Source organism: Dendronephthya gigantea, unplaced genomic scaffold (assembly GCF_004324835.1).
Source record: "Dendronephthya gigantea isolate DGI-Jeju-01 unplaced genomic scaffold, DenGig_1.0 000353F, whole genome shotgun sequence".
NCBI classification, from domain to species: Eukaryota; Metazoa; Cnidaria; class Anthozoa; order Malacalcyonacea; family Nephtheidae; genus Dendronephthya; species Dendronephthya gigantea.
In genome coordinates, this window is record NW_021163363.1 from 52,693 (window position 1) to 63,049 (window position 10,357).

The 10,357-nt window shown below is 34.7% G+C and overlaps 1 protein-coding gene and 1 pseudogene across 1 annotated transcript; one reads left to right on the top strand and one right to left on the bottom strand.

The window, feature by feature from the left end:
- Positions 1–1,103: 1,103 nt before the first annotated feature.
- Positions 1,104–2,501, top strand: LOC114542459 (annotated as a pseudogene).
- Positions 2,502–2,699: 198 nt separating this feature from the next.
- Positions 2,700–4,442, bottom strand: LOC114542457. Its single transcript, XM_028561999.1, has 5 exons — positions 4,429–4,442; positions 4,163–4,336; positions 3,534–3,732; positions 3,238–3,459; positions 2,700–3,167 (listed from the first exon to the last, which is right to left on the bottom strand). The coding sequence occupies exons 1-5, from the start codon at positions 4,440–4,442 to the stop codon at positions 2,700–2,702; spliced, it is 1,077 nt and encodes a 358-aa protein (XP_028417800.1).
- Between the last annotated feature and the right edge of the window lie 5,915 nt (positions 4,443–10,357).

Consider the following 10,357-nt stretch of genomic DNA (forward strand, 5'->3'; position numbering starts at 1 on the left):
CCATTAACCTCTTATCACCAGGTAATTTGTTAATAAAATGTTGAGATTACTCCCAACATGGTCATAGGGTATAGTCTATAGGCCGGCTATTGAATTCAACTTCAGGATATTTAGTCACTCACCGAAGAGGTCCCTTACGCACAAACAGTATATGCGTTTTCGGTTTTGAACAATAAAAAATCCTTGAAATACGGTTAATATTCGTTATCATTTTACACGTATTAGCGAACATAAGGTGCAGTGGAAATGGCGCGCCGTGCAATCTCATTTCTATTTCGCGCATTTTCTTCATCAGACTTCGTGGGAATCGTAGCATACAAATACTCGCCGGCATGCTCTTTAACTGCGACCAGAGTTTCCAGACTTTACCAAGCCCTTGGCATCCTTCACTCTCTTCCCTTACTTATAAGCGCCAAAAAGATTTCTTACAGCCACAAACGCACAATCTCCTCGTTCAATGTTTATTAAACTCGAAAGCGCGCTTTTTGGTTTTTGCGCCAAATTATTTATAAAATTCCATTTCAATTTTTCAGCATTCAAAATAAAGTTTAAAAATGTCAGCTGATGAATTTATTTTGTGGTAACACGGATTAAGTGAGAAGTGAGATATTCCAAGTGTGAATAGAGACATTTAGCTTCGCGTTTTCGGCGCAAAACGGCAAACCGCAAACCGCAAGACTATCACGTGATTTTTTCCCGCCGTTTTTCTCCGGTTTGAAGTTGACGTTTTTACGGCAGAGTCGTGCTCTAGCGGTAAGTGAATTACTTCAAGGTTTTAAACGTTATAAAATTTCAGTTTGTCACATTTGGGTGATCAATTTACTTTCTTAAGAACGGACACGTTTTCTGTTTGAAAAATGATGTTAGTTGGGGAAATTGTACCGAATTGAAAAGGCATTAAAATGTGTACTTTATATGCCTTATATTAAGCAAAACAAACATGGCTGTTAACCTAGCCGCTAATAATTTCATGCAAGTCAGCTGGCTTACTGATATATTATACTAACCATGGCTTTTGATGCTCAACGTTATTCCTTAATACTTCTTAATAGCTATCCAAGAAACCAAATTTACATAATTTTTTTACTTTTTTAAAGGAAAAAATGGCACCTTTTAGATGGCCTTTAATAAACAATGACATAATGTTAGCAACCGAAGTTACAGCGAGAAACCCAAAGAACAGTGCTGATTGGGAATCAATTGCTGTAGCCCTTAGCCAAGCGTTCTCCACAGATGAAAAAAAGATTGAATTAACAGGGCGGGCCTGCAGGGAACGAATGGATAGGCTAATTGCAAAACACAAAGAAGATGACAAGATATCCCTAAAAAAGTAGGAATTTATATTTGAATATTTATATATCTAAACAAGCATAATACTAAACGTTTGTGTAATGAATGACCTACAGTATCAAATTGATGATTATATATTCATTGCCTCAGGGAAGTGCATGTCAGAGTGATGCTCTGAGAATATGCAAAAGTAATACCCTTTTAAGTGCCTTTCCATCGAAATAGGGGAGTTCAGCCCAGTAGTCCTTCCTAACATGTTTGCCCTCAGCTTTTGCAGTTTTCCCATGCAATGCTGCATGTGTGTTGGTTGCATGACTATGGGGTACTGAGTATTGATTTATACCCCCTAGGCCCAGTTACGAAGTAGCATTTCACTTGCCAAGCTTCTTCCCTCATAATTTGAGCCCAAATAAGCTCCCCTCTTCTACAGTTTATATAAATTGGTTTGGTGGGATATCATTTACATATATAAGGATTTTTGAAACACCTTTGTCGTGTGTCATATTTGATGGTTCACAATAAAAACTCATCTATTTAAGGTCTGGCACAGAAGAAGACTATACTGAGTTAACAATGTTGTTGGAAGATATTTGCATGTTTAGAAGAGACCAGGAAGATCTTAAGACTAAAGAAAAGGAGAAAAAAAACAAAATGAAGAATTAAAAAAGAAAAAAGGCCAGGAAATGCGAGATGCTGCACTCAGTGGAATGAGTAGTATGTTGATAGTAGATTGCATGGCTATATCTATTGCATTGTATTGTTGTGGTGTTATGCTCCTCATATGGAAATTCTAATTTATATTCCATATTATAGGAAGAAAATGTAATGATAATGAAAGTAGTGATACTGCCAGTGAAGATGAAATGCTTGAGAGTGAACAATATATCTCAAGGAAAGGTAACCATGATAAAAGCAAATTAGCTTTGGGCAGTACATTTGCAAAGAAATACTCAAAATGCATTTTTTACTTTGTAACAGGTAGAAAAAGAAAAGTGTGTAAAAGGGTATCAAAGCTTACTGCAATTGAGATGCTTACTAACAAATATGAACAGAAAGCCCAGTTGAAAGATAAAGAATTGAATTTAAGAAGATTGGAACTTGACTTTCAAAGAGAGAAATATCTTGCTGAAGCTGAAGAGAGAAAATTAAAGTTTCAACTCGAAATGGAGGAAAAAAAGGCATTCATTGAATTGTTACAAAAACGTTTTTAAGTGTAAAAATATATTGAATTTGGGTTCAACAGTTGAATTTGTTTATTTATAAACCATGTACATTTCGATCATTTTCCAGAACTTTGTCATGCATACATTGTGTAAAAATTATTTCATTAATTTTATTATAATTGCTATCATTTTATTGAACATGTTATTTATAAATATTGTCACATCAATAAACATTTTGTATTAAAGCTATAACTGATTTGATAAATATGTTTCTAATGAAGGGGGCTGAACTTTAAAGAATGAACTTGTTACAGAACCATATAGGCAGGTATGGCAATTAATTAGAACACTTCCAACCAAATAGTATTTTCCCAAGGGTTGGAGCAAAATTTTCTGGTTCTTTTTGAAATCCAGAAAGGCAAAATACTGACACAACTTTCCAAATCCCCACTCCACGCTAACACGAACTTTACTCATTCGCTTGTTGAATTCGCTTTGATTCTGTGTCAATTGTGCACCTCGATATGGTGCCAGGATGCAGTCATTAATACCATATGCAGGATCTCCATAAAGGACATACAGCTCACCATCAGGTGTTTCAATATTTTGCAATTTTTCTGTAAGACCACTTACACTAAGCATGAAGGCATCATGCCTTCGCCCCTCTATTGGTCCAAACCAGTTGACAATTAGACCATTTGGGGCATGGACTGCCTAAAAAGAAAACAAATCTTATGAAAATGTCTGATATATCATGCCATATTAAGTAATTGTCACTTAATACCTGAAACTTGATGCAGTGAACTCGTTTGTGTCCACTGTACATTATGTCTTGGTTAACTACAGGTCGTGCTATTGGTCGCACAGTACCATCAATAAATGCCCAACACTGTGTGAGTGGTGCACCTTGACAATGAATGGCTTGGGCAAAGCACTCTGGATCAAGCCAAACTAGGTCCAATGAGTCAAGGAGGTGGCCAAAGCGGTTGTATATGTCATCTAATATCTATAAAATGAGAATAAATTATTAGTTAAAGATTAGTTTGAAATTTAACTGCCACTGTCAGTATAATTAAATACCTTGTTAAAAATCAAACTTAGTTGAGACTCACTCCTTCCAAAAATGCCTACCAAGTCACACCATCTGTTTGGATAGGCCAGACGCCTCAGAAGAATCATCAGAGCTTCCATACCAGAAGCTTTTGTCCTTTGTTCTGCTCGATAGTATGCAGGAATCCTCAACGCAGCAAAAAGGCGCAACATGTCATCCTTGTGAAATCTAGTACAAGATTATCCCTATTTAGTATGTATGCAAGTGTTGTAACAAGTCTGTGGCAGAGTTTTTACAAGTCTGTTCACAAAAGATTTGTTCGCACTGCTTGCTCCAATTTGTTGTAACAAGTTTGGAACAAGCTGTTAAAAACTTGTAGCAAGTCCAATTGGGACTATCAGACTTGTTACAAGATTGTTCTTACAAAATTGTCCCATCTCGTCAACAACAAATCTTGTTGCAAGCTTGTGAACAGACTTGCTACAAGATATGATATTTTTAAGCGTGTACACTGGTACACTCTTGTTAAATCGCATCCCTCCCCATGGAAAAGTATCCAGTAAATAGTCACACGAAATAAATTATACATATTGTATGCAAAACAAAATAACGAATCGCTCATTTCAATTTATTCTTCTAATATAAACCTGACCTGTACCTGAACATTTTTTCACATTGCCAGTCGCTGAGATCTTCAATATTCAATCGTGGAAGCCTGCATTTCGTGGATGTAAACATGTGTTCAATTAGTGCTATGTCAAGATCATCTTCATCGCTGCTTTCAGAATCACTTTCAAATAACATTGAAATTGATATTTCCGTGTAGTCTTTTCTGATACGAAAGAAAACAAAAAAATGCTTGTTTTGCTTTTTGTCATCCAAATTTGAATGAAAATAATAAAAATACACTTAATAAAAACCTACCTTGTCAACGCCATAGAGATTATAAATAACACAAATTGTTATTTTAAAGCCGCCATGTTGAAATGGTTGTTTACATGACAAACCGAGTAGCTAAATGTCAAAATGCGTTTACCTCGGACTGCAAACCGCAGACCTCAAACCGCAGATTGCGGTTTGCCGTTCTGCGCCGAAAACGCGAAGCTAAATGTCTCTAATATTGGTCAGAATACGCGGCATATTCACGGCGTATTCACACTTAGAATACTGAAGAATACGATGCCGTATTCACACTAATATTCCATGTCGGAATACGCTTGCAATATGTGTTTTATTCACACCCGTATTCACATGTGAATACCTTGGAATACGGCGCTTTTCATGCAGTGTAACCTGACACGGCAGTGCAGTTGTCAAAATCATATCAAATTACAAGGTGATGACAAGGGGAAATATAACTCGCCTTTGGAATTTCGTTATTTTCTTCGTTATTTTTTATCCTTTCGTATTTTAACAGTTATATATAAACTAGAAATGCTTTAGTTATCTTCTCTGATAGTTTTTAAGTCAGGATGGGCAGAAAAACTCGAAAAATATCGATTTTTCTGATTTGTTATTGTTTGTAGCCAGACCCCTTGCTCAGCGGACGCACATGCGGTTGTCGCGTGAGGTTTGAGGTGTCAAAAACTTAACGTTGCCTACCCCCTAGGGGTGAAATAAGCCTGGAAATTGATTCCTAGCACTGAGCTATATAATAATTCCTGGAGGACCGGCTCGCCACCAAAAAGTGTCCGCAAAAACATGGCGGATTTTGAGCTTTGCTGACGCCACATGGTTCCTTTTGCTCATGGTAGTTACCACTGACATACCGCGATACAAGGTTAAAAACTGTGTCCATCTCCCTCCTGGTTTTTATGAAAATATTTTCAGCTTTCTGTACATATTTTTTGTATTTCATATAAATCCTCTTTTTTCCTGTTCAACAAATGGAAAGGAGACGTAGCTTTGTGCTCTATATGTCTGACGTTTTGAATGGCCTAATTCACTTATCGGGGGAATGATTTTTGTCATTCGGCTGTTATTTTATGGCATCCAGGTAAGCCGTTTTTATAACAATTTCAGTTTTTTCCTTTGGACTCGAATATAAACTGATTACCAAAGGTTCTGAGCCATATAAATCCATCAAAACTTATGGTACAAACAGCAAATATACTATTTTAGACCTTTGGTACATGTGCAATGTTATATACTCAAACTTTATCATATTCTTGTCTTGTGTGGGGAAGGAATTAAATTCCTGGCAATGTCAATCTTTGAGTTTGGTCTATTTTGTTTTCATGATAGCAAACAATAATGTAAATAGGTAAACCTTCCCCCCAGTGAGTCTATTAGATTTAAGCAATAATTACATGATCTGACTGACAAAAGTGTGGAGTGGGTGCTGATACAAAGTAATAAGATTTTTGCTGCAAACAGTGTAAATTTCAACCTCTGATGATGGTGACTGTTAAAACCTAGTTAATATATTATCTTGTTTGCCTTGTCAAATTCAAATCAATTATCATGGCTTATAATTAATTGATTTTTTAACTTCTTGCACCTTGTGAATAAATCTTGATCAGATCTCCATTTATTTTTTCAGGATGAAGATGCTATGAAATAAAGCAAGCTAGAGATGGCTTATTAATTAATGAAATAAAGCAAGCTAGAGATGGCTTATTAATTAATTGTCATGCAATTTGTTGGAACATTGAACTGAAATGTTTTAAGCATTATACACATTCTTATGAATCTGCATTGTTATCCTTAATTACCATGTTATCTGATTTTGTTTTTGGCTGTTATTTTTATAACCATTGTTATATTTATAAAAAAAATAAATGTAAACATGCATTGTGTGAGCAGTGTATCTTCAATCTGCAGCCACTTTTATAATTTTCTGTTTATGGTATCAAACTTCAAGAGGGCTAAATTCAATGGGCTAATCAGGAGTAATTAAGTCTATGGAGGGATGAATATTATTCATTAATAAGACCAGGGGTCCAGGGGTGCAATTAGATAATATTGAAAATTTTATAGCCCATTGAGGTACAATTAAGCTGATGACCTTACTGAAAAGTGTATTATGCAATGTTTCTTTGGATTATACCTAGATATATTGTTCTGAAGACATTCAAGACCATTCAAGAAAACATTATTAATTGCATACTTTCAGTAATTCTGCTGTCCATGCAGGGTTCAAAAAAGTCTAATTGATGTCCATAAATATCCAATTGTCCCCAAAATGTCCGACAATAGTGCCAAAAGTTTCAAGCATTTGTTATGGAATGTAGAAATAATGAAAATATAAAAAAAACACCTGTCAGTTCGTGTCAGAATTAAAATCTTCAATTTTGTCCACAATTTTTTGACGTTTAATATATATTTGTTCTTGCGTTGGCAATAACAGCGTCTACGACTTGTATTCATCTTAAAAAAACGCTTTATATTTCAAAAAAATGCAATTAATGATGTTTTCATGACTTTATATTTCAAAAAAACAAAACAAGTTTTCGCGGGAAATTTTTTTTATAAAGGCCAGGGGGGAGAACCTGTTGTTTACTAAATCCAGGGGGGAGAACACCCTTGTAGCGGGCTCATAATTGAGCCCGGTCAGTGGTAACTATTATGGCCAAAAGGAACCATGTGGCGTCAGCAGAGCTTCTGCGGTTGCGCAGAAGGGGGAAGTCCGCCATGTTTTTGCGGACAAAAAGATGGCGGCGAAGTTACCGAAAAATGACGAGCCGGTCCTCCAGGAATTATTATATAGCTCAGTGATTCCTAGGGTAAAAATGTCCCTAGGAGTCATATATTTGGCCTTTTTGGAGCGACAATTTTCCGATTTTTTGTCAAATTTTCGCAAATATGGTGATAATTATATGCAAATTTTCGAATTTTCCGTTTGTAAACACGTTTGTTTGCAATATCACTACAAATCGCCAAAACGACTGTATTTCAAGCAAAATAGGTGGAAATATTGATCACAATGTAAGCTACAAGTATTTTTAGGCGAGATTTCTGGAAGGCTTTGCGTATTTACGCTTCTCTAAAATTCAATTTAAAAAGTACAAGATCGGCAATAAATATCTTGGCTTATAGGAAAGCTCTTGAAATGAACTAAACTTATACAAATAGATAAATGTTTTGGCTTTAAGATAATACAAATTCTAGTGTATTTGGTAAAATACTTGCAGATAAAATCGAAATTTTTTGCATGCGTCGTTTACGACAGGACAGCAATGAGTTATAGAATTTAGCTTTCAAAATCTAACACCTCATATATAAGGGAAAAATTGCTATTTTGTACAAATGTTTTCAAATTTTTTGAACTGAATGAAATGAACTGCTGGTGTAATAATCTGTTGTACCCTTTGTCAATCCCTTTTAAACATTCATACTGAATGTCAAGTCTAGCAAATAAATATTAAAGAATTTAGCTTTTAAAATATTTCAACTCATATTGGGCATTAATAATGGCTCTTTTAGACAATAGTCTTCAAATTTTTTGAACTGCATGAAATGAACTGCTGGTGTAATATTCTGTTATATCCTTTGTCAATCCCTTTTGAACATTCATACTGAATTTAAAGTGTAGCAAATCAATATTTAAGAATTTAGCTTTCAATGTCTGACATCTCATATAAGGGAAAAATTGCTATTTTTGACAATTGTTTTGGAATTTTTTGAACTAAATTAAATGAATTGCTAGTCTAATATTCTATTGTATCCTTTGTCAATACCTTCTGAACATTCTTACTGAATTTCAATCTAGGAAATCAATATTAAAGAATTTAGCTTTTAAAAGTCTTTATCCTCATATTGGGCAATAATGGCTATTTTAGACAATAGTCTTCAAATTTTTTGAACTGAATGAAATGAACTGCAGGTGTAATATTTTGTTATATCCTTTGTCAATCCCTTTTGAACATTCATACTGAATTTAAAGTTTAGCAAATCAATATTAAAGAATTTAGGTTTCAAAATCTGACATCTCAAATAAGGGAAATATTGCTATTTTTGACAATTGTTTTGGAATTTTTTGAACTAAATTAAATGAATTGCTAGCCTAATATTCTGTTGTATCCTTTGTCAATATCTTCTGAACATTCTTACTAAATTTCAAGTCTAGGAAATCAATATTAAAGAATTTAACTTTCAAAATCTGACACCTCATATAAGGGAAAAATTGCTATTTTGGACAATTGTTTTGAAATTTTTTGAAAAAAATGAAATGAATTGCTGGTCTAGTATTCTCTTGTATACTTTGTCAAAATCTTCTGAACATTCTTACCGAATTTCAAGTCTAGGAAATCAATATTAAAGAATTTAGCTTTTAAAATCTTTCACCTTATATTGGGCAATAATGGCTATTTTAGACAATAGTCTTCAAATTTTTTGAACTGAATGAAATGAACTGCTGGTGTAATATTCTGTTATACCCTTTGTCAATCTCTTTTGAACATTCATACTGAATTTCAAGTCTAGCAAATCAATATTAAAGAATTTAGCTTTCAATGTCTGACATCTCATATACGGGAAAAATTGTTATTTTGGACAATTGTTTTGAAATTTTTTCAACAAAATGAAATGAATTGTTGGTATAATATTCTCTTGTATACTTTGTCAACACCTTCTGAACATTCTTACTGAATTTCAAGTCTAGGAAATCAATATTAAAGAATTTAGCTTTTAAAATCTTTATCCTCATATTGGGCAATAATGGCTATTTTAGACAAGAGTCTTCAAATTTTTTGAACTAAATGAAATGAAATGCTGGTGTAATATTCTGTTGTATCATTTGTCAATCCCTTTTTAACATTCTTACTGAATTTCAAGTCTAGGAAATCAATATTAAAGAATTTAGCTTTAAATCCAGGGGTTGACGCGACTTTCGGGATGCCCCAAAACAGTTAAATCTTTACGGTAGCAGCATTATTTCGATGAAAAAAATTTTGCGCATGCGCGGCAACGATTTTTTCAATTTTTTTGTGCAGCGCGACCCTCGGATTGCCCAAAAACAGTTAAATCTTTAGGGTAAAAGTATTTTTTTATGAAACGTTTGCGCATGCGCGGCAACAATTTCTTCAATGTTTTTTGTGCGCCGCGACGTTTGGAATACCCAGAAACAAAGAAAACTTTAGGGTTGCAGCATTATTTTGATGAAAAATCGTTTGCTCATGCGCGGCAACGATTTTTTCAATGTTTTTGTGCACCGCGACATTCGGGATGCCCCAAAACAGTTAAATCTTAAGAGTAACAGCATTATTTCGATGAGAAATCGTTTGCGCATGCGCGGAAAAGAATTTTTCAATGTTTTTGTGGACCGCGACATTCATAATGTCCGAAAACAGTTAAGTCTTTAGGGTAGCAGCATTATTTCGATGAAAAATATTTTGCGCATGCGCTGCAACGATTTTTTCAATGTTTTTGTGAACCGCGACATTCGGGATGCCCAAAAAAAGTTAAATCTTTAGGGTAGAGGCATTATTTCGATAAAAAATCGTTTGCGCATGCGGGGCAACGATTTTTTCAATGTTTTTGTGCACCACGACATTCGGGATGCCTAAAAAACAGTTAGATCTCGAGGGTAGCAGCATTATTTCGATTAAAAATCATTTGCGCATGCGGGGCAACGATTTTTTCAATGTTTTTGTGCACCACGACATTCGGGATGCCTAAAAAACAGTTAAATCTCGAGGGTAGCAGCATTATTTCGATTAAAAATCGTTTGCGCATGCGGGGCAACGATTTTTTCAATGTTTTTGTGCACCGCGACATTCGGGATGCCCAAAAATAGTTAAATCTTTAGGGTAGCAGCATTATTTCAATGAAAAATCGTTTGCGCATGCGCGGCAAAGAATTTTTCAATGTTTTTGTGGACCGCGACATTCATAATGGCCAAAAACAGTTAAGT

Bases quoted from the DNA above. Each gene is read 5' to 3' on its own strand.
- LOC114542457 (XM_028561999.1), bottom strand. The intron at 3,733-4,162 runs GTACAGGTCAGG...ATCTTGTACTAG, and splicing joins CAATGTGAAAAAATGTTCAG to ATTTCACAAGGATGACATGT. The intron at 3,168-3,237 runs GTATTAAGTGAC...TTTTCTTTTTAG, and splicing joins TTCACTGCATCAAGTTTCAG to GCAGTCCATGCCCCAAATGG.